This window comes from Podarcis cretensis (genome assembly GCF_951804945.1).
Source record: "Podarcis cretensis genome assembly, chromosome: 14".
NCBI lineage: Eukaryota > Metazoa > Chordata > Lepidosauria > Squamata > Lacertidae > Podarcis > Podarcis cretensis.
In genome coordinates, this window is record NC_137183.1 from 30,308,242 (window position 1) to 30,331,412 (window position 23,171).

A 23,171-nucleotide genomic window follows, 5' to 3' on the forward strand; every position below is an offset into this window, starting at 1 on the left:
CACAGCAGCAGCAACTCAGTGTATAGCACCTCTGAATGTGGACAGAGCTGATTTTAAACTTAGGAACCTTTTATTTCAGATTAGTAGGCAGAGCAGCTCCCAATAGAATATAACAGCCATGGAGCGGGTTTCTAGAGCTTATTGAGAGATGGAGGAGTGAGAGATGGTGTTTTTCTGATCAAATCCCCCTCATGCACAAGTCACCCTCTTTCTCTCCCAGCCAACTCAGGAGAGAAAGCCGATGGTCCTCTGCTAAGTTGCTACTACAATTTAGAGTCCCCCCTTTGTTTTGACTGCATTTTTCTCAAACAAGCAATTCAATGCTTCAGGAGCCTGGATAGCAAAAGTTGAACCACATTGCAGTGCTCTCTCTCACACACATTCACTCACCAATACAAGTAGATGGAACCTCCATTTTCTCAGCCACAATGTCACTTATTATTATTATTATTATTATTATTATTATTATTATTATTTTATGGTTGCCACAGGCACTCTGAGTGGATTCTAAGAATTATAAAAGCATAATAAAACATCCAACATTAAAACCTTCCCTATACGGGTCTGCCTTCTAAAATTCCCATAGTTCTTTATTTCCTTGACACCTGATGGTGTTCCACAGGGTGGGTTACACTACGAAGAAGGCCCTCTGCCTTGTTCCTTATAATCCAGGAGTGCCATCTTAGCCCCACAACCATGGGTGCCATGCAACGTGCATGGCCCTGGTGCTGCTATTTGTGGGTGCCTGGCCCCTTCATGGGGAATTTTGCAGATTCTCAGGCACTCAGAGCCCCGGGGGAGTCGGCACCTATGTTTTATCTTCACTTCTCACAGTGAGGGAACTGCCAGAAGGCCCTCAGAGCTGAATGATGGGGGTGGAGACGCTCCTTCAGGTAAACCGTTTAGGGCTTTAAAGGTCAGCACCAACACTTTGAATTGTGCTCGGAAACGTACCGGGCACAATACGTGTATTATGGCTGGGCAGTATTTGCATAAGCTGGGTGGTTTTTTTTTAATACGTGAGGGAAAATAAGCCTGAGCCCTGACTTTGCAGTGACTTTTCCTTTAAGGGTGGAAGTGCGACCATTCTACTGAAATTCTGGGTGTCTGAGCCCACCCCACGCCCTTATGGGGCGGGCAGCACTATTCCCCCCCCCCAAAAAAAAAACACCTAAATGAACCAGGACGCTCCTTCTACAAACAATGAGCATGCTCCTCTCTACTTTGTTATCTTGAGGCCCTGCACTTCTCCCCGCTCCAAACGTCAACCCGGCTGTGACTTCGCTCATTGGCTTAGAGCTCCGAGAGGGCGTGGCCATTATCGTCGGAAGCTCTTTTCTCCCGCGGATTCTTTTCTCTCCTGTTCTTCGACTCTCGTTCTCTGCGAGGTGAGAAGCAGCCGAGAGGAACAGACGCACTCGCCTACCCGCTTCCCCCTTCATTTCTCCCCGAGTGGTTGCACTCTGCCCACGCTCAGAGGCTTCTTTCCGGGTCATCCCCAGCCAAGGTAGGCAGCGTCTCACGCGCAGGATTCACGTGTGTTCGCGCTCGTCGGGAAGGCAAAGTGGCTTGCGGAGGGCGGCTGCTGGGAAAGCCGGCAGCGGCGCTCCCTGCCTCCCTGACAGGGGCCGACACACCGGAAACTGGGCAGCTGCAGCAGCAGCAACAACCCCAGGTGTGGCGGAGCAGAATGCCAAGACAATCTTACTCGGCTACGAGTGATCGCCAAAAGCATGAAGAAGTTGCGAGGCTGGAAGCGGCTCCCCCCCCGACGTTTGCATAGGAGCCCCCTCTAAGCCGTCAGCAAAGGAGACCCAAAGTACATTTAAAAAAAATGCTAAAAGCAACCCCATAAAAGTGAACGTAGCAATTGTTTTGTGTCAAGGAAGCCGTACTTTCAAAGGGAAGGGGTGTGATGGGGTTTGGGTTTGTGATTTATTTATGGCATATTTTGTATTTTTATCTTGCATTTTTATTCTGTGAACCGCCCTGGGATCTACAGAGTATGGGCAGTATACAAATTTGAGGTTTTTTTTTAAAAGCCATTCTGCACAGTGAGCTTGTTGGGGAGCCTGCTGGATGAGACCGAAAGGATCCTCAGGAGGAGGGAGAGGAAGAGCGGGACAGGAATGCTGTTCACGGCCCTGTTATCTAGCTGTTTTTCTCCATCCTGCAGTCCTGAACTTGGCCATGGCCATGGTCCTGGGCACCAACCTGAATGATGCTCACCGCCAGTTCCTGCAGGCCTTCCTAACTCTTGGCTTTGTGGAGAGGCCTGAAGCTGCGAAGCTACACCAGTTGTACTGCCAGCTGCACAAGGGTGAGTTGGGGAGCAAGTCCACTGGCAGAGATTAATAGAGGGCTGGGTAGCAGGCTAGTCCTCAGGAGGGGAAAAGGAGGCAGGAAGGGCTGTGTGTGTAAGTAAAAGCTGTACTAAGTAATCTTGAGACTCAGCCCCTCTCCCCATGTTTGATCCTTTTCTGCTCTTTGACAAGCTGAGCAGGGTGGTAGTGGCATTATGGCATTCCCCTCCACCATCATCATGCTCTCCTGTGTGTTCTTAAGCTGTCCCATCTTTCCGTTCCATCTTCTGCTGAGTTCAGTGCAAAAAGTCAGCTGTGTATGTGATGCTCAGGTGTAGAGCACAGGGTGTGGGTGTGTGCAATTTGTCAGTGAAAGGATCCACAACCTTCCTTTCTTTCTTTCCAGGGCTCCAGGGACTTTCACCTGGATCAGTGCCAGCATCAGAACTGAGGCAGGAGAGGGAGACAGAAGGGGACCCCCTCCCTCCCTCCCTCCCTCCCTCCCTCCCTCCCTCTGTGTGTGTAATGAAGAGCCTCTCAGGGTCTGGCAGTGCCCCCTTTCCACCCTCTGTCTCCAAGAGTTAGCAGTCACGGGTGTTCGGGAATGGGGGCTTTTTGTTTCTTTAAAAGCAAGCAGAACTGTAGACCAGCTGGACCCTAGAGAGATGATAGTTTTAGCTGAGATTTTTTTTAAAAGTGATTTTGAATCACAATTTTTTTTTGGGGGGGGGACGACTAATAAATATGCATGCAGGTCCTGTTTCCCAACACTTGCTATGCAAAAATTAACTTATCCAAACATGAGGGGTTAGTACCCAAACCTCACTATACACACCTCAGATTCATATATCCAAACAGCCAAAGTCTGCCTGCTTCCTTGTTTCCTTCCTTGTTTGTGCTTTGCTGGTCAGCGACAGCCATTTTCAGCCAGAAACGAGGGAGAGTGGGGGAGAGGGAACGGAAAAACGAGTTTTTCCTTTGCTGGTCAGCTGCAGCCATCTCAGGAAGAAAACATGGATGGGGGTGGGGAGAGAGATTGGATAAATCATGGATTGGAAATGTTCTTGTAGGAATCCATGGAAATTGTGAACTTGTTATGTGACTGCTCTTCTTTCCCTTATATTCTCACCTCTCTTTATCTTCCCTCCTCCACAGTCCATTATGCACCTGATAAGCTGGATGACTTCATCAGCACTTTGAATGGTCAGCTGCAGCCTTTGTCTTTGGAGATCAGGAAAGGAGTATCGGAAGAAAATGGGAGAACATATTATGCTTTGGTAAGGCAGGGTTGGCTGTCACCTGGTGTCTTGTAATTTGAAATTGGGAAGGGTGGGATCACATGCTGCTGCTGGATCACAATGTCCCCCTGACAAGGAATCCAAGAGGCCATCCTTCCCCTCATTCTACACCCTTGCTGCATGGTGGCAGGACTGCTCCAGAGGCTGGAGGCTCTGCCACAGGAACTGAGATGAGCCAATAGCTGCAGGAATAAAAAAGGAGCCCAGCAAGGGGATCCCCGGTGCAGTGGGGTGAGGCTTGGTGCTTGCCTCCTTCGAAGAAGCTTTGCCCATGGGAGGGGCCAGCCACGTCTGGGCTGTAGGTGCCAGGGAGACAGTGTCAAAGAATCCTCTTGGCTTGGAGCTCAGAGGCTGCCCGGTGTCTCCTTTATCAGACTTGCTTTCTCCCCCAGGTGAATCTGGCTGAAACTGAGATCACCCTAATGGCAAGCGACTACTCTGAAAATGAGCTGGAATTGTTCAAGAAGACTGTAAGCATGGAAACCTTGAGTGCGCAAACGTGGCTGAATCTATAGCAGATTGCTGCCTGCCTACCTGCTGGCCAGCCTCCTAAGTGGCCCAGATTCAGTGGCCCCCAGTAGCCATGGGGGGGGACGACTCACTTTCTGGACATGGCTTCTGCTCCCCATCCTGTCCATGATTTGGGAATCTCACGGGTCTTGGGAGGGTGAAATGCATCCAATGTGCTTAATGCAGTGTTTTTTTTCTGGGGGTACACAATACTGGCACCTTCCCCCATGTTAAAAGTGCGGTACTTACTGTAACAACTTCATGGTGAGTACTGGCACCTTTTTGCCTAAAAAAAGAGAGAAGCACTGGCTTAATGAAATACAAAGTCAGGAGTCCACTATCCTCCTGCTAGCTGGCCAGAAGGACGTGGCCCCTGCGATGTCCTTTGCTCACTTAGGAAAGGGGTTTTCCATCTGCAGATGGATCTGATTGTGCTGTCTAGCAACGGCTTTGCCTCCTCCACGGAGATCCTGAACCTAGCTGACCAGCTGAAGCCAAAGAAGATGAAGAAGGTGGAGGCTGAGCTAGTACTGCAGCGCCTGGTACAGGATAAGTGGCTCTCCGAGGTACGGGAATGTGGGTGGGGAGCTGGAGTGGGCAGGTCCACTTTGGCCCCCTTGCCTTCTTTTGATGTGGGGGCGGTTGAGCCACAAGGGGCGTAACTGGGCCTCTGCTCTCTCGCAGAAAGAGGGAGAGTACACTTTGCACCTGCGCTGCGTCCTGGAGCTGGAGCAGTACATCCTCCGCCACTACCAGGACTCTGCACGGAAGTGCCACGTCTGCCACAGCCTCTCCATCCAGGTCAGGAAGCCCACATCAGCTGGTGGTGTATGTGGGATGGGCAAGGCTTGTTGATGGGGGAGCAGTGGCCAGAAGTTCCCCTGTGCAGTGCCACCTCCCCTGCAGCTTAAAACCAGCCTTGTGGAGAGGCTGATCAGGAGAAAGCGTTAACCACCCTTGGCCTCCAGGAGCCTTGCTTTTCTGCTCCGCCCTGAGGCTTATCATCTTACAAAGGCTGTCTGCCTCCCATTCACAGCAGCTTTTCCCTTTCAGAGCCAAGTCTGCGAGGACTGTGGAATCGCCATGCACTTGCCTTGCCTTGCCAAATATTTCCAAGCCCAAAGGGAACCTCGTTGCCCTAACTGCAAGCAGTTCTGGCCGCACCAGATTCCAGGTAACACCCCTGAAGAGTGCCTCCCGGAGAAACATGACCAGTTTCGTGCCAGGGGTGGGGATGGGGAGACAGGAGCCTGCTCTCCTTCTGCTCCACTGCCTGCCTTTCAGGACATTCTGGGATTAACCAAGGACTTCTTTGCTTTAGTGAACTGGCAGATTTCCTGGAAGCGATACAGCTTCTTGCATATGAGATAAAGAGAGGCTCATTTGTGTACAGTGGTACCTCGGGTTACATATGCTTCAGGTTACAGACTCCGCTAACCCAGAAATAGTGCTTCAGGTTACAAACTTTGCTTCAGGATGAGAACAGAAATCGTGCTCCGGCAGCGCGGCAGCAGCAGGAGGCCCCATTAGCTAAAGTGGTGCCTCAGGTTAAGAACGGACCTCCAGAACGAATTATGTACTTAACCCAAGGTACCGGGTTAAGTACTTAATGTATTCTTCCAGATTTCTAGCAGATCCCCTCTCAAAGTTCACAGAAAGCCCACCCTCCCGGAAGCAGCTAGAAGCTAGCAAAGAGCCAGATTTCATCTCATTTGATGGATTCTATTTCTTGCCCTGTGGCTCAGGCTTGGAGGGAAAATGATCTCTGGTGGGTTGGGCTTTATTTTGGCCAACAGGGAAAGTTCTGCCTGTCAGAAACTGGTACATAAATGGGTTGAGGGTGAAAGTGTAGGTGGGAAAGGTCCCAAAGGCCACGGTAAGGTAATCAAACTCTTATTCAGCCCATTCTGTATTTTTCCATCTCCACCACAGAGATCAACCTACCAGGAACTTCTGGGCTCTCAAGCACTCCACAGGAGACCCGGAGGAGTTCCGCCTCCCCAATGGCCCAGAGGCGGCAGTAAGAGTTCTCCAGGCCCTTGTTGGAGAAGTACAGACAAGCAGCTGCTCTATATTTGCATAATTTAAGTGTCTGAAATACATATCTTGTGATATATTTTTTTCCCCTCAGGATCCAACCTGTCTCACAATTCTCTTTCCTTTTTTACTATTTATGTAAAGCTTTTTTAAAATAAAAAAATACAGGGTTTTTATTTATTTTCAAGCTACCAAAGCACATGTAACAACATACACTACCTTTCCTGGCAAATGCATAACCGTATATTTGGCAAAGCTTTTAAAGGTCTTATGAGGGTGACTGGGCCTCAACTCTGCTCCTTCCCGAAGCTGTCCTCTGTATCTTTCTGTTTTTGAAAGATTAACGTAACCCTCTCGGAACATCATAACTTGTGAGCATCTCAAGAAGCTGAATGTTGCAGGATTCAGGACAGACTGCTTCATGCAACACATAGTTAAAACTCTCTCCTGCAGGAGCCAGTGAGGGCCAGCAACCTAGATGGCTCTAAAACAAGAGGGTCATCAATGGCTACTAGCCAGGACCGCTAGGCTCTCTCCCTCCACAGTTTGTGGCAGCAGTGCTTCTAAAAACCAGTAGCTGGCAGGCACAGGAGGGGAGATTTGCTCTTGTCCTTGGGTCCTGCTTGTGGGTTTCCCATTCAGATGTCTGGTCAGCCACTGTGAGAACAGGATGCTGCGCTAGATGGGACACTGGCCTGATCCAGAAGGCTCTTCATGTTCTTACGAATAAAGGAAGCTGCCTCAGGCCACGCCAGAGCAACGCTTGTGGCAGGAAGCAGAGTCACCAGCAGGGGTTCTTCCTAGCCTTACTTTCAGAGTGCAGAGTTTGAACTCTGGACTGTCTGTGTGGAAAACGGGCACTTTTGCCTTCCCCAACCCCAAATTTAAAGAAATCGCAATTCCTGCTTGTAACTTCTATAGCTTTACCCTCCTTGCATTTGTGGGGTTGGTGAGGGCATGATGAATCTACGGAGAGATTTCCCTCCGCAATGACTAAGGACTTCTTTGCCCATCTTGCACAAGATCTGAGCCCTTCAGACTTTGAAAAGCAGTATTATAGAATCAGAACTGTAGAGTTGGAAGGGATCCCAAGAGTCATCTAGTCCAACCTGTAATGCAAGAAACCTTTTGCCCAACATGTATTGCAGGGGCTCTAGTCATGAGTGCATCAGTTCCATTAGAGCCTCCACCAAGAAAATAGAATCAAAATGGTGAGTTTTCTGTCTCCCTTGACCAAGCAGGTTGTGCTAGACCAGCAAAGGCAATTGAATTCACAACACATAATTTAAATATTAATTTGTATTCTGTTGTCCTTTGAGAAAAGTTTTAAGAGACCCCTTTTTAACAAAACCCAAAGAGGGGCAAGTCACTATTTTAGCTCCTTCAGAAAACTCTTTGATGCCCTTGATCCTCAGCCACAGCAGCTGAACTGTGTCACAGCCCTTGCCGCTTCCTGGCAGCTCCTTCCTTCATTTTGCCTGAAGTCTCTGAGCAGAAGAGTCCTCCCTTGCTCCCAGCAGATGCTACGACCACCAGAAGCTGACGGAGAAACTTATGTCCAGGGACCGCACATAGTGCCAGTAGCTAACTGGGATGAACAGAACTTCTCCAGGGCTCAAGATGCAATCTTGAAATGCAGCTGCTTTGAAGTTGGGGAATTTCACCAAGTCAGGGTCTTCCACATCTACCTGGAAATGAAAGAGAAAATACTTGTCTTAATTCAGACAGGAGTATCCATGCTTGTCTCTTTCTTTGCACCAAGAGGCTTACAATTTAGGCGACAGGAGAGGGGCAGGATGTGGAAGAAGAGGAAGAGGTGAGTGTTGGAGCTTGGCTGCAGTTGGAGATGGGAAATAGGATACGGTGCCAATTTTTAGGGTGAACTCCATGATTTCCTTCATGCAATAATTCAGCCCCCATTATGAGGGACCAACTTTACTGGGTGCCCACCTGACTGGTGTTGTGAAGGAGGTGGCCTTCATGTGGATAAAGATTTTCAGATTCCTGTGGAGAATACAGACGGACATATTTTCGTCCCATTACCTGGAGAAAGGAACGTTGAAACATTTGTCAATAATCTGAGCTCAACTTTTCTAACTAGCATTCCTCTGCTCAGTGTCCAGAGTGTGCCCTGACACACAGGATTTCTGCAAAGGGGGACTGATCAGCTTCTTGCCATCCTCATTTGCAGAAAAAGGAGCCCAGACATCCCTGTCCAAAGTTTGCAGGCCAACAATAGGCACTCTCCCCTGCCCTAGTGCCTTTCTAATTTCAGTTCTCAGCACTCCGTCTCTGCTCTTCTCCTTGACAGCCCATCAGCACCTCAGTCCAGCTGAGATCTCTGGCTGCAGAGAGCCCTGAGCAACTTCTAGAGGGAAGCTTCCTCTGGTGACTGTTGTTGCTGCCACCCCTAGAGCAGGAAGCAGCCTCCCTTGAAAGGCAGGAGGATACAGAAGTCCTGCCTCTGATTGGCAACTGCTCTCCTTACCCCCCGCACCGCAGGCTGTCACGGAGGCCCCACCTGGACTAAGAAGTTCTGCTGCGGGTCCTGATGCAGAGGGGAGACAGTCCCTGGTGGACCAAACCAGGCGTTGACAGTGATGTCCTCTTCGTCTCCTTCGCCCAGGCAGCAATAGTCAGGGATGCCAATATCCAGCTTCAGCTCTGGGATCTGGCAGCAAATTGGTTAGAAAGGAATGCGGGGAAAGAGGTTCTCATCATACACTAGCTTGGCATTTATTTAAAGCATTTATAACCTGTCGTCTATTTTGTTTGTGATCTTCGGATGAAGAGTGGCAATAAAAATAAAAATAAAATCCAAAGATGGCTCACGGCAACCATTAAAACAAGACCACAAGATAAGAGATGGTGAGGTAAAGGATGGAAACAGAAAAAGGCAGAGTTTCAGGCATCAACCACTTGGGGAAAGCAAAAGCCTGAGGAAAAGGGAAGAGGCTTTGCAAAGTGCCAGGAGGCAGCTATCAAGGAAGGGGCAAGATGGGTCAGAGCACAGAAAAGGCCTGATCCTGCACCTCAGCCAAGGCTCTCTTTACTAGTGCGGGTGGCAAAGGGACAGCATTCAAACCAAACAAGGTCTCCCTATGTTCCAGCATTAATTGTTATGGGGATTCTCTGCTGGGGCCAGGTTGGGGGGCGGGCTGTTCTATATAGTCTTGAGTTCCCTGCTTCCCTGCTTCCTCAGGAAATCAGGAGAACAGCTGGCAACAGGATGTTGGCTGGCATTAAACAACCAGATTAGCTAGAAGTGACTCAGTGGGTTTTGGCAGACAGCCCATCTAGAGTCAGGAAGGAATTTTCCCACCAGGTGGATTGGACACCTACGAGAGGAGAGATCTACTGTGATGCTCGCAGCCCTTTGCACACATCTCTGAAACCTGTTTGGCCCACGTGCCTCTTCCCATGGACTGTGGAGGATGCCTGGGGTGGAGTTTCCAGAGAAATGCTTCCCTGAAAGGCGTGGGTGGCACTTTGGATCATTCCCAGATATGAAATTTTGGGGGTGGGGAATTCCCTGCATTCTGGTGAACCCAGCATCTGTTTCCTCCCGTCAAATAGAAACTAGAAGAACCATCCCTTTGGTTTACCTGGTCAAAGAGCTGGTGCTGAGCAAGGTATCCCTTGTGGTCCTGCAAATAGAAGGGGGGGGGGAACAGAGAGAGAGGAGTGAGTGGAAATCCTCTACATACAGAAAAGTCAACTGAACAGCAGCAAACAATTTGGTGGGGAGTCCAGAGCCCCACCCCACAAACTCTACCAATCAGGGCCAGCTCCCTGCTCCCCATCCCAAGGAGCTCTGCCAAGCTTGCCCTCCCTTTCCCAGTCTCATTGCAGCCTTCCATGTTACTCAAAGGCTGGCAGATGCTCACATAAATAAGTCTTCACTAATATTTTATTTAAGGAGACGCCTTTCCTGCTTGCTGGGTTCCCAGGGCGGAATACAACAATGGAGTTAACACAAACTCAACCCAGCATAATTTGTCCCAGCCAGGCTGTTTTGTGGGAAGGAGAAGATCCAGACCTCATTCTCAATATACTGTCTGATGAAGTCATCCACGGTCATGAGGGTCTGGGACCACTCCTCATCTGTGTAGCGCGATCCAAGCTCCACAGGGACTGTGCGGCTGCCGGCCACCTGGCGGATGTAGTTCACGCTGCAACAAAGGAAGAAGAACCAATGGCAGGGCTCTCTCTCTGTGTGCCCACCCTGTTTCCAAAGGCCCTGTTCCCTCTTCCTCAGGCAGAGTGGCTTACAGTTCTTTTTGTTCTTTCCTCTCCTACACGGGGGAAGTGCCAGCGGGAACTTGCAACAATTTGTGTATTTTTTGAAGTATTTGGCCTGGCTGGCTCAGGGCACCGTCTAATAACTCACAGATAAAGTTACTTCTGTTACAATCTGCCTGTGATTATACATCTTGGGATATCTGCCATCCCTTAGAGCAACTTTGACCTGAATAGCAAGCAGGCAGAGGGACAGGTCAGGTTGGTGTCATTTCCAATCCTTCGCTGTGTTTTCCTGATAGCACCAGTTCTGATCCACTCCTCTGTGCACCCCCTGGAATTTCACTGTCAGGCTTGCCAGGGCAAATATTATGGTAGCCAAAAGCTAACTGAGCATAGGCAAAAATCAAGCCCTGCGGTTCCAGCAGTACAGAATGCAGGCCCAAAACAGGCTTCTTGCCTTTAGCTCAGGGGCAGAGAGAGTATCCTCTTTCAGAAGACAAACTGGAGAGGATGCATGATGTCAGGAGCCCCTCCAGCCCCACACCCAATAATTTGGCAGCATATGCTGCCTCCATTGGGCAAAACCTTTCCCTGTCCTGGAGGCAGCCACCCACCCTCTACCTGCTCTCTTGCCCTCACCTCCACTTTCTCAGGCAGGGCCAGTGGTCCACAACCCCCTCCAAGACCACTGGCTTTTGAGGGGTTAGGTAACTGTCCCGGAAATGTTCCAGCGATGGGCAGAGAAGCTGTGGGACAGCAGTTTCTGGGGCTATAGCAGGGGCTGCTGGGGTGAAGTCCGTCCGGATTTTCTGCAACAAGGAGCAGGTGGTTAGTTCTGCTTCTTGTTTCATTGGCAGGGGGCTCAGTGTGAGTTGGCCCCTCCGCCCCTGCACACACTGGCAAAGAGGAAGGCTTAATCTGCTTCAGCCCTTGAAGTGTGCCAAGGGAAAAGGCCATCACTGGCCATGAAAGGGGCTCTACTGTGCGGGAGGTGGCAATGCTTCTGAGTACCAGTTGCTGGAGACCGCAGAAGGGGGCTGATCTTGGGCTTGGGTGCTGGTTGTGAGGGAGTGGGGGCTTCCCCTTGGGGCACCTGATTGGGGCACCTGGCTGGTCATCCTGCAAGAACAGGAGGCTACAGTAGAGGGGCTCGCTTTCTGCTTGATCCAGCTGCAGCGAGGATCGCCTTTGATTATGAGGGCTGGAGAGGGGAGCTGTTCTTGCAGACGGGAAGGGGGTGGGCAAGGGTGCCCTTTGCAAGCTGGTACCTTCTTCGGGGGTGCTCCGGCGCGGGCTGTCGCTGCTGGCTCCTCGGATGGCAGGTGCCGCTGGAGGACGGGGACCAGCCTGCCCATGACGTCGTCCAGGACAGGCGCGCCGAGCAGGAGGCTCAGGTCGCAGAGGCGCAGCGCCTCCCGACTGGCCCCTTGTGCCCGGCACAGGCTCAGCACGCGGAAGAGGCAGCCCAGCGCCCACGCCCGCCGCCACACCGCGCTCACTGCCCGCCAGGGGCCCACGTGCAGCCGCTCCCAAGAGTAGTCGCAGACCTGCTCGCCCAGCTCCAGGCAGGCTCGGCGGGCTCTCTCCGAGCCCAGAGACTCCTCGCCCGCATCGCCCGGGTACACCAAGAGGGCCGCCTCCTCCAGCAGCAGCGCCACGCGGGCCCCCTCCGCCCCCAGCCCCAGCGATCCCAGCCCCAGCCCGGCCCGTGTGCTCGGGAGCAGAGCCCGCACCGCCGCCCAGCAGGCAGCAGCAGCACTTGGTGCCTCCTGCTCCGAAGCAGCGGCCATGGCCAGGAGGGAAGGAGGCAGGGTGGAGAGAACCACCCAGGGGCCACGAGGAGCCCTCTCACTAGAGGTGAGCTGGCCCTGGACAGGGAAGCTCCATGCCACCCGGCGGGTGGAGGTAGACTGCCCCTGGACAGGGAGGCTCTACTTGGCTGCGCAGGTGTCTTTCTCACCTCTCGCCACACGCCTGCGCAGAGCAGTGCCGGTTCTCTAGAGCACAGAAATAAAGACAATCCCTGTTTGGGGGTGTGGGACTTCCGGGTTCCACATTTCGCAAGCGCAAGCCGTGATCAAGTGTTTCTAAGTGTTTCTTACAACAGCCTTGCAGGGAAGTTCACTGCTAATCTTACGGCGGCGTCGCAAATCCAGGCACCGCGGGAAACAAAATCGCCACTGCAAAGATGAACAAGCAGAAATGTGTACTCTGCGCGGAAGTCTAATTTTCATAAGTTTATGGGAGCGTTCTCATGCATCCCGCGCCTGCGCAACAAGAGCGCTCTTTCCCTTTGCTCCGCCCACAGGCGTGCCCGGCCCCATTTCCTCTAAGCTCACGCGCAGCAGGGGCCGCTCGTTTACCGTAGAACTGCAAACGGGTAGACTAGCCATGTGGAGAGCGGCTTCCGGGTTCAGGAGTCTACCTGCGTCTCGTCCTCCCCAACCGACAGGAGGCGGCTCCACTCGGAGTCCATCCATGTTTGTTTTCATGGCCGCTTGCTTATTTGTAACATTTAAAACATTTGCCCCTGTCTCTGAAAATGCAAACGCAGCTCCTCGGTATTCTCCCCATATTTCGGAACAAGGGAGGGCTGCCGGGGCACGACAGCCTTGCAGTGCAGTCCACCCTTGAGTGCCCTGTGCACGCGAAGCAAAGGTGCAATGCTGCAGCCCGGGGCGAAGCCTCTCCCTGTAGCAAAAAGGCCCTCTCCCCCCGGCAGCGGTTCTGCCCGGGCTCAGCATCGGGCACCCCCCTTCCCCGCCAGAGGGTCGAAGGCGTCGCCCTCCCGTCCTCGGCTCCTGCTGCCGCTTCCTCCCCCCCCCCCCCAAGTGGAGAGAAGGACAACTCCCAAGCCCCTTCTACTGCTAGGTTCCCCCCCACACACATTCATTTGCAGACTAGCAGGGTATGTTTGGGGGAAGCGGGTGGCGCTGTGGGTTAAACCACAGAGCCTAGGGCTTGTCAATCAGAAGGTTGGCAGTTCGGATCCCCGTGACGGGGTGAGTTCCCGCTGCTCAGTCCCCGCTCCTGCCAACCTAGCAGTTCAAAAGCACCTCAAAGTGCAAGTAGATAAATAGGTACCGCTCCAGCGGGAAGGTAAACGGCTTTTCCATGCGCTGCTTTGGTTAGCCAGAAGCGGCTTAGTCATGCTGGCCACATGATCCGGAAGCCGTACGCCGGCTCCCTCAGCCAATAAAGCGAGATGAGCGCCACAACCCCAGAGTCGGCCACGACTGGACCTAATGGTCAGGGGTCCTTTACCTTTAGGGTATGTTTAGAATCTTTTTGCTGAAATATGCTTTTTAGCTCCCTTCTATTGTCTTTTGTTTGTATGTTTTACATACATCATCCTGTGCTCATCTGAGGAGGGATGGTGAAAAAATAAAGCAGACCAAGCTTTCCATGGCGTTGTATTGAGGCGTTATTTCCTTGTTTCTTCGGTGTCAAGTACTACCTGGGCAGTGCAGTTTCTACCATACATGCATTCCCATTCTGCACCCTCAACAGGACTAGCAGTTTGCCTCAACATTGTTCAGATCTCCAAGAACAGATCTTGTTCAGTGCCTCAACATTGTTCAGATCTCCCTCCTCTCTTGACTGGCTTCCACGCTGCTCACTTCAATGAATTTTGATCCAGGAGAGCTGCTTTTGTGTTCAGGTTCTTTTGGGCTTCCCATAGGGGCATCTGGTTGGTCGCTGTGAGAACAGGAGGCTGGGCTAGATGGGCCCCCAAAATCTGGGCAGCAATGAAATGCAGGGTCATGAGGGAGACTGGCCAAAAACTGTGTTGCATGGACATGCTCCAGGTTTCTCAGTGGGGATGGGTTTCCCCTTAACCCATTGTAGCCACCAGTCCATGCTTCTTCGCTTCATCAGACAGCACATTAAGATGATTGTGAGGAGATTCAGGAGACCAGCAGCAAGATTCCTGTCCTCTTGTGGCAAGAGCAGGCTTTGAATAGAGTTAATGTAAAAACTGTGATATCTGATTGAATATTAGCTATTAGATATAGATACTGATTTTATTCTGACTGCCGTAATATTAATCGCATTTGCGCTTTCAGACAGAATGTACTAGGCTTGATCTTTGTGTGCCTCATGCCATCCTCCTTTGCTGTGTAAAGCTGTGTTTACATTGCATGCCACTTCCTGCCTTATCTGACCCTGGAAGGGTCAGATAATGATGTTTTGTGAAAGAGGTATGTGTTGACTTCACATCTGGGTGAGAACTTGCATTTCTCCTTGAAGCTATCTGGGGCCCAGAAAGAGGAGATGGGAGAGGAATTTATGACCTTCTCGCTGAAGGTCTGGTTGCCTAGACAACTATCCGATAAGTTGTAAGTTAAGACCCAAATATCCTGGGAACTTTGGGGCACCCCAAGGGAATTGTGAGCTCCCGTTGCTCGGTCCCTGCTCCTGCCAACCTAGCAGTTCAAAAGCACATCAAAGTGCAAGTAGATAAATAGGTACCGCTCCAGCGGGTACCTGGTTCGCTAGAAGCGGCATAGTCATGCTAGTCACCTGACCCGGAAGCTGTACGCCTGCTCCCTCGGCCAATAAAGCGAGATGAGCGCCGCAACCCCAGAGTCGTCCGCGACTGGACCTAATGGTGAAAGGTCCCTTTACCTTTAAGGGAATTGTGGGGGAGTTAATATCAGTATGGAGCAATGTGTTTTTAACATCCCATGACCTGTAACTTTTCTTGATGTATGTAGAAAAATGTTTTGATGTTTGGTGTCTATTTATGTGCGATGCTATATATGCTATATAATCTGGGTAACAAACCGGTGGTGTAAAAGTAAATTCTTACTAGAGGGAGGTAATTCTGTAGGAAGGCAAAGAAATGGGTTGGATCAGACACAGGCAAAGGATAGGGGGACTTCTCTAGTCATAAGCTTAAAAGCTTAGTATACTATATATTAATGTGCCTATAATATTTAATAGTGGACCCCTGTTGCCTGTTCACTCTGTGAATAATGGTTGACAAATTCTTTAATGCATTGCCTTGTTCTGGAGTCCAAAGTCAAATGTCTTCCTGAGCCTTGCCAGGTGTGGAGAGGTGGAGGCTGGGAGGCCTTCCCTAATCTTTACAAATGGTTAGGCTTTAAATTCAACTTTGTAATTTCATGTACAGAATTGGGTGTGTGGGTGGCACTTCCAGATTAATTAATTAACACGTCATCTTAAGGTGTGAGCTTGCTTGTTTACTTGAAATATTTATAAACGCCTCTCTTCCTCTTACAGGTTCTTACAGGGAACAGGGCTATGTTGGGCTTAGCTCAATAAACAAACATTAGCTTTAACGTGTCTGAGGTTTTAGTTTTCATATCCTGTGTTATATGATAACTGTAATAATGCAAAAGTAAATGCATTCTTCATTTCCTGCATAAAATTGTGTGGAAATATTTGGTGGTAATTTTTTTGCTGAACCTGTTAGAAATGTGAGCCATTAACAAATTATCTTTGAAAGCTGCAATTTTTTTAACAGGAAAAACAACTTGAGGTCATTCGCTGACAAAGTGGGTTTATATTCTTTTTCTAAAGCTCTTTCTAAAAAAAGAAAAGGAGGGGGGGGGGAGTGTTGAACGGGATATGTTTTGAATACATTCCAGGCCTTACGGCCTGATTACCCTTTTTCCGAAAGCTGCAGAATTGGCTATTAGTCTGTTTGTGCACAAATGAAAAGGGTTTTCAGGCTTTCCAAAAGGACTCTGAGCACAAAACTATAATTTAGGAACAATGAGTCATTTGTCCAGTGGTGGAGTTTGCACTAACTACTACACCAGACGAGCCTCCCCCCCCCCCCCGGTGAAAGAGGCACAATGTTCCCTCCTTGTCCCCACAGTGCATGAAGACACACAGTGCTTTTTTCTGGGGGAGGGGGAATACAGGGGTACGCATACCCCTAAACTAGGGTTACCAGATCCCCGTTTCCCAGGGACAGTCCCCGGATTTGCAAATTAGTCCCTGGACAAATTCCATCCCCAGAATGTCCCCGGATTTCATCTAATGGCCCTGGGAAACGTGGCAGCAGCAGGGGCAGTCTCAGCAGCCCGGAGCCAGCCTGGTAGTGCAGTTGGCTCTGGCTAGCTTCAGGAGCTGCCTGCTACTGTGGTGCCCGCCATTTTGCCTTGCTGGAAATCCCCATATGATGTGTTGCTCACAAGACACATATGGGGACTCGGAGTAGGGGCTGAAGACATGGTGTTGGGCACCGGGCGGAAGCTGCGCAGGGTCGTTGAGCTCGGTGCACCGCTGCAACTTGGAGCTCAGTTTGCCATTGGCACCGCTGCCCAAGGCCATTGGCTTGGGCTCTGGCTTAGCCTCCGGGTGGTGCTTGGGCGGCTGCGGCTGCTGCTCGGCTTTGCCATTGTGCTCCTCGACTTGCAAGTGGCGGCTCAGCTTGTTGGCCAGCTCATTGTTGGCCATTGCGAGCAGGAGAGGAGGGGATCCGGCCCAGGCACGCCTCCTTCCATTTGCTCGCCGCTGGCTCTGCCCCGGACCCGCTGGCTGGGTGTGCCATGGGCTGCTGGACAACGCCTGCGCAGGAGACGCCCAGACAGATGGGCAGGGCAGCAGCAGGAGGAGGGGGTTGTGCTAACGCTTACTCCCAAGTAAGCCTGTAGGGGATCGCAGTGCAAGGAGGGAGGGAGGGGGAAAGCACGGCTAGTGCTCCAAGAAAGGCCAGGACCCAGAGGAAGGCTGCGCAACAGAGGAGACCACGGAAGAGAAGATATTCTTTACTTTTTAAATAATTTCCCCCCTGTTTTTTAAAAAATTGATTAATTGATTGATTGTGTCCCTCGATTCATTGAAATAAATCTGGTAACCTTACCCTAAACATTTTGTGAATTTTTGTACTTTTGTCCATTTACTGTATTCATTTCCCCCGATTTGAACTACAAAATGGCGATTTTCTGGAGTCAAAATGAGAGTATCTCATGGTTTTTTTTTTAAAAAAGCACTGGAGACACAACAAGCAGACGGGCAGATCCATGTCAAACTGCAGGGTAGGACACCCTCCCTAGGAGGAGCTGCCTTCATCCTGACAGACCAGACATTAAAAACGCAAACTGGAAGGGAGGCAGGAAGGGTTGCTATGGCTTCCTCCGCATGGCCTTGGATCCAGGAACCGTTTCTTCTACATCATCCACACACAATCCAGATTGACTGCAATTTTTTTGCCCCTGAAAAGCACTTCCTGAGAAACTGGTTTCCTTCTGAACATAAAAGCTCATTGCTGATGGATTCTGCATTCCCTTGCAGTGTGTCCATTTGGAAACCAATTTAGGCCGTCCTGGCAATGAGGTGGGGATGGATCTGTGTCTGCCCAGTGACATCTGCCAAGATCACAACTGCCACTTCTTCCTTCCCCTGGGGCATGTCAGGGAGGAAAAGGTGGGGAGAGCCTATCCAGGGGAGGGTTTTAAACACGTCTCTTATCAAGTAACTGCACCCACCCTTGTGGTCACCAGGATCCAGAATCAATCTAGGCTGAAAACAGTATGTTGAGGATAGGCAATAACAATTTGGGATTAAGCAAAACAACAGTTTTGTGCTACAAATGGGTTAGTGTGTACATAGCTCATGACTGAACCAACCTAGGCTGAGCCAAGACTGGGCACTTGTGGGCCAAGGTTGAGTCAACCAGGGCTGAACACTGAGGGCTTAGAGAAGACATTGCTTAATAGGCCTGGTCACCTAAGGGAGCATTTTCTCAGTGCAAAAAAGAAGAGAGTGGAGGATGAGCTGGATTTCAGCTTCCTTGCCTGGGTGGTGAGTGCAAAGGTTCTGTGTGCATATCTTGGACAGAGGTTCCTAAACTTGATAGAAGTCAATGGGCATTGAAGGGCGTGTGATGTGGTTTGCACGGTGTGCAAAGCTATTAACAGATTGGGCCCAGGTTATTGGAGAGACTGTTTGTTCCTATACAAACAGCCCAGATCTCTGGTGGTCAGATGAGCTCCACCCCATACCACACTTTTCAAAGGTACAACACTCAGGGTGTTAGTCCTTTACCATTGCAAGTCCCCCTACCATGTGCAATGTTCTTCCGAAATTAGTTGGGCTTAGGCTGTGGGGTGTTTCCACACGCAAGTGAAAGCTTCTCTATTCCCCAGGCATTTCCTGACAGTACCAAGGTCCTAGATGACTCGTGTGGTTCCTTCCAACTCTACAGTTCTATGATTCTGTTACTGTGGGGCTGTTCTGGGTGCTCTGTTTTGTTCATGGGTTTAAATAGATATTGTTATCATTTGAATGTGTTGGAAACCACTTTCCTATAAGTGAAAAGCAGCCTATACATATTTATATTAAATAAAGAGGAGGGGCCTTACTCTTCCAGCAGGCTTGTGTGGAAGCAGCAGATCCTTTAGGCCCCATGAGCTTCTTGGACTGAGCCCCCAGGAAGTGATTTGCTCCCACCCAGAGCTCACTTGGGGAGAACATCCCTTGAATTCCACACCCAAAACAGCTAAAAACTAGATTCTTATTTTTAAACTGGCTTTCTTAAGAGTTCTGTGTGTGGCTGGCGGCTCTTAACCTTATGTAAGGTGGGTGCAGAGGGTCAGGTGTTCAGCCATGGATTTCATCTTCTTTGCCAGGATTTTTCCACTTTGAAGGGCTTGGGATGAACAGCAGGGGCTGGCAGCCTTTGTTCTTGTTCTTAAGCCGCTGACCTTGACTGCTGATCTTTTCAATGCCAAAGAAAAGCCGACATTAGTTCCAGGTAGCGGGACTGTGATCTGGTTCCTTTCAAAGGGGCTGCTGGCTCCAGTGATGGGCAGCCCCTTCCTGCCCGCCCCCCTCAAACAATGTGTGGGTCTGGTGTCTGAGCAAAGGACCACATTCTGCTGGGCGGCTTCTTCTGCTCTGCCTGCAGTGCCTTTCACCGGGAAAGGCCGAGCCATTGCTCTGGGCCCAGCGCTGTAGCCATCCTGCCCTTCTAGGTTTCTCTTCCCCTCCCCCACCCTTTTCATCCCTAATTTGAATTAATCACCAGAGTCCAGCCAGGGCTTCTGGGTTTTGTGAAAATGGCATAGACACATGCTCAGCAATTCACCACTCCAGTCCTAAGTGGGGCATTTTTACGAGATGGATCGATTTTTAAAATGACAGCATCTGTTTGCTTGTACACATTTATTTATAATTCTTCCCCTGGCGATTATAGCGGGAGCTGGGTGAGTAATAACCAGCTGTGTGAATTAGCAAGGAGAGGAAGCTGTTATTTGATCTGTGAAGGAAGGCGGAAGCCGGGGCCAGAGGTAATAAAAATGCAACAGATGCCCCATCGATGCAGTCCCAGGAAGGGACTTGTAAATTACCAGGAATGTTGACTAGCAAAACCAATCAGCAGCGATGGGGCTACACAGAATTTCTATGAGCCCTCTCCCATCCAACCAACATTTCACAGGCAAAAACAGGGTCACTTCTGTGTTCAGCTTGCAATACTCCTATCCCTTGCACCCCAGATTGCTAGCCCCGCACCGGTCCCATCCTTCTGTTTTGCTGAAGCCTCTTCTCTGCCATCTGTATGCTGTGCTCATCCACTCTTCAGATGCCTGCCTTCAAGTTCCACCAATACAGAAGCCAGCAGGTTACTTCTTTTTGCTAAAGATATTTTGGACAGATAGAACTGGCCTCAATTAGGTTATTGACAGTTCAAAATACACCACAGCAGCTGCAGTGCGTTAGGAGCAGGGAGAGCCAAAGCAGGCATAGAGTTGGGAGAGCACACCAAGAAAGAGATGGTGGTTGACCTTCCGCTGGGAAAGTCCACTCCCTGACCAGGCAATGGGTTCCATTATCAGGCTGCTCTTTCCATCAATAAATTTATTCTACTGGTCAATCAAATTCTACCTGACCCTCTTCATTTCCCTCCCCAGAATTCTGTTCTTAAAATGAAACACCCAGAACTGGACCCAGTTCAGAATCAAGTGCAACTCTGGCTTCTTGCACCTTCGAAACTATTTAGTGTAGCCTCTAATCTCATTAGCCTTTTTTGAACTATCACACTGCAGGCTTGTTTTCAGCTTGTGATCATCTATGATTCCAAGATCCTTTCCATATAAACTGCTGTCAAGCCAGGGATCTTCTGTGCTATACCTGTGCATCTGACACCCCCCACCCTACAGAACTTTGTCTCTGTTGAATTTCATTTTGTTAGTTTTCGCCCAGTTTTCCAATCTGTCAAGGTCATTTTGACTTTTAATCTTGACTTTTGAGCTGTTAGCCATTCCTCCCAGTTTTGTATCACTCACAGCTCTGACAAGGATTCCCTCCAGCCCTTCATCTAAATCATGTTGAAAACTCCTGACCGTGTCCTAATTTGGTACCCCATAGGAAACCCCCCCTCCACTTTGAAGAGGAGCCATGGATGGTCACTTTTTTAATTACATTCTCCAACCAGCTGTGAATCCGCTTGAGGAATCCAACCTGAATTTAACCAGTTTGACAATCAAAGCATCAAGGGGGGAATGTGGTAACTACAGTATGCTCTGCCTCCACCATCAGAGGCCACAATGCTTCTGAATATGAGTTGCTTGAGACCACAGAAGAAGAGAGAGTGCTCTCGTGCTTGGTCCTGCTTGTGGGTTTCATATTGGGGCATCTGGTTAGCCACTGGATGCTCAGGACCCCCTTTGGCCTGACCCAGCAGGGCTCTTAGGTTCTTGTCAAATGTCAACCTGCATTAGGGACATGTATGTGTGATTGGAAGGGACGCGGGTGGCGCTGTGGAAGGGACGCGGGTGGCACTGTGGGTTAAACCACAGAGCCTAGAACTTGCCGATCAGAAGGTTGGCGGTTCGAATTCCTGCGACGGGGTAAGCTTCCGTTGCTCGGTCCCTGCTCCTGCCAACCTAGCAGTTTGAAAGCACATCAAAGTGCAAGTAGATAAATAGGTACTGCTCCGGCGGGAAGGTAAACGGCGTTTCTGTGCGCTGCTCTGGTTCACCAGAAGCGGCTTAGTCATGCTGGCCACATGACCTGAAAGCTGTACGCCGGCTCCCTCAGCCAATAAAGCGAGATGAGTGCTGCAACCCCAGAGTCGGTCATGACTGGACCAAATGGTCAGGGGTCCCTTTACCTTTACTATGTGTGATTGGTGGTCTCGGACTCTCTCTCTCTCTCTCTCTCTCTCTCTCTCTCTCTCCCCCTCTCCACTGGTGCAGAAGGCTGGTGGTCATGTGACAACAAGCTTCTCCCCATCTCTGGCCTTTTCCTTACTGGAAGAGGAGCTTGGAGATTTTGCTGCGCGCTCTGGAAGCTGCACATGCCTTTGGTTGCTGCTCTCTCAAGTTTCCCTGGAGAGGCCCTGAAAGATATTGATTACTAATATGTGCAAAATTAATAGTTGTGTTGGAATGATCTTCCACTGATGAGCAGCTTGCTCCTGCTAGGGAAGATGCAGCCGTGCATTGGATCCGCCATGGTTCTTGCCACTGAGCATCATTCTGGAGCGAGCTGAGCGAGGAGTCTGCGATGACCGAGATGTCTTTATCAACCTGTTCCCTGCATTGTGTTTTTATCACGCCATCTGCTCTGTGGAGAGTGGCAGCTGCTGGGGTCGTACAAATAGCTCTGTTGTGTACTTGCGTGTAGAACAACATATTGTCATAATTTCTCCGATATTACTGGATGGAATAACTTTAACCGAGATAAGGTGACATTATTCCTGGCACTTTGCAATGTGTGGGTTGGAGACAGGGTGTTCTTGCAGTGGGGAGGGAAGATCAATGCCTCTCACAGCCAGTTTCCCCCTCCCCAACTGCTTCCTGAAAGCCCAAGAAACAGGATGCCATACTTCCTCTCTGGCTTTAATGTGGAAGCTACAGAACCACAATAATTGCAGACTTCGGGGCTATTTAGAGCATGTCTGGCTGGCTTCACAATGCATAAAGCTTCTGACATGCAGGCTGTACACACACCATCCATTTTAAACACAAGCCTTCCCCCCCCCCCAAATTATCTAGTTTTCCTTCTGCGGAGCTAGCATTCCCAACACCCATAACAAACTACAGTTCCCAGGATTCTTTGGAAAGCCATGTGCTTCAAAGGGATCATGGGTACATAGTCACAGAACGACCACCTGCTCCTTTAGTCACATCTTAGGGCGTCTTCTTCGAGAAATCCTAAAGCTGCCTTCCCAAGCTTTTGGCTACTACAGGGTGGATAGGCCTTTTCATTATGCCCAGAGAGTAAATAGCCACTTTGTGGCAGGAGCTGGGCTTGAACGGGGAAGAGCACCAGGAAAGGGTTAATCCCCTGCCCCTGTGGGGTTGTGGTCTGGATCCAGATTGCTCCAGTGCAGCTGCATTTTCTCCTTGCAAAGAGTGCAAGCAGTGGCTTAGAATGGTGGTAGTGAGGGGGGCGATTGCCCCGGGTGCAAAATTCTGAAGGAGTGCAACCAAGCACCCCCACAACAGGCTCCCCCATCAGGCTGAGACACAGCAACATTGGTGGGGGGTTATGGCTGGCAAGCAATGGTGGGACATGGAAGGGAGAGGGCAGTCCCAACATGGGTGCCTGCCAGCATGCCCCTCACCCTCATGCCTCGCTACCACCACCTGGTGAAGCCTCTGCAATTCAATCACTCCTTGCAGGGTGCCCTCCACACACCTGCTCCTCCTCCTCTGGGCAAGAGGTGCGTCTTGGCTCATGTTGGAAGCACTATGGCTGCTTTCCACATTCACCCTCCGCATGGGCTCTAGCGCATGCCTCTACCCTGGCTGCCCAGTCCCCCAGGAAGCTACCACACTTGCGATGTCCTGGGTGCCAG

The 23,171-nt window shown here is 50.4% G+C and overlaps 2 protein-coding genes across 2 annotated transcripts; one reads left to right on the top strand and one right to left on the bottom strand.

Annotated features, from left to right (window-relative positions):
- Positions 1-493: 493 nt before the first annotated feature.
- NSMCE1 (NSE1 homolog, SMC5-SMC6 complex component) lies at positions 494-6,328 on the top strand. Its single transcript, XM_079952819.1, has 8 exons — positions 494-1,507; positions 2,177-2,320; positions 3,459-3,580; positions 3,994-4,071; positions 4,531-4,677; positions 4,796-4,912; positions 5,165-5,285; positions 6,044-6,328. Exons 2-8 carry the CDS (start codon positions 2,191-2,193, stop codon positions 6,133-6,135), a joined length of 807 nt encoding a protein of 268 aa, XP_079808945.1. The 5' UTR covers positions 494-1,507; positions 2,177-2,190; the 3' UTR covers positions 6,136-6,328.
- A 1,104-nt stretch (positions 6,329-7,432) lies between these two features.
- KDM8 (lysine demethylase 8) lies at positions 7,433-12,195 on the bottom strand. Its single transcript, XM_079952802.1, has 7 exons — positions 11,659-12,195; positions 11,030-11,199; positions 10,188-10,320; positions 9,754-9,795; positions 8,670-8,819; positions 8,099-8,191; positions 7,433-7,836 (listed from the first exon to the last, which is right to left on the bottom strand). Exons 1-7 carry the CDS (start codon positions 12,178-12,180, stop codon positions 7,672-7,674), a joined length of 1,275 nt encoding a protein of 424 aa, XP_079808928.1. The 5' UTR covers positions 12,181-12,195; the 3' UTR covers positions 7,433-7,671.
- Between the last annotated feature and the right edge of the window lie 10,976 nt (positions 12,196-23,171).

Coding starts and splice junctions, on each gene's coding strand:
- NSMCE1 (XM_079952819.1), top strand. CDS start 2,191: ATGGCCATGGTCCTGGGCACCAACCTGAATGATGCTCACCGCCAGTTC. Junction 4,913..5,164: donor GCCACAGCCTCTCCATCCAG/GTCAGGAAGCCC, acceptor TTTCCCTTTCAG/AGCCAAGTCTGCGAGGACTG. Junction 5,286..6,043: donor CTGGCCGCACCAGATTCCAG/GTAACACCCCTG, acceptor TCTCCACCACAG/AGATCAACCTACCAGGAACT.
- KDM8 (XM_079952802.1), bottom strand. CDS start 12,180: ATGGCCGCTGCTTCGGAGCAGGAGGCACCAAGTGCTGCTGCTGCCTGC. Junction 11,200..11,658: donor CCGGAGCACCCCCGAAGAAG/GTACCAGCTTGC, acceptor TCCTTGTTGCAG/AAAATCCGGACGGACTTCAC. Junction 10,321..11,029: donor CCCTGCCTGAGAAAGTGGAG/GTGAGGGCAAGA, acceptor CCTTTGTTGCAG/CGTGAACTACATCCGCCAGG.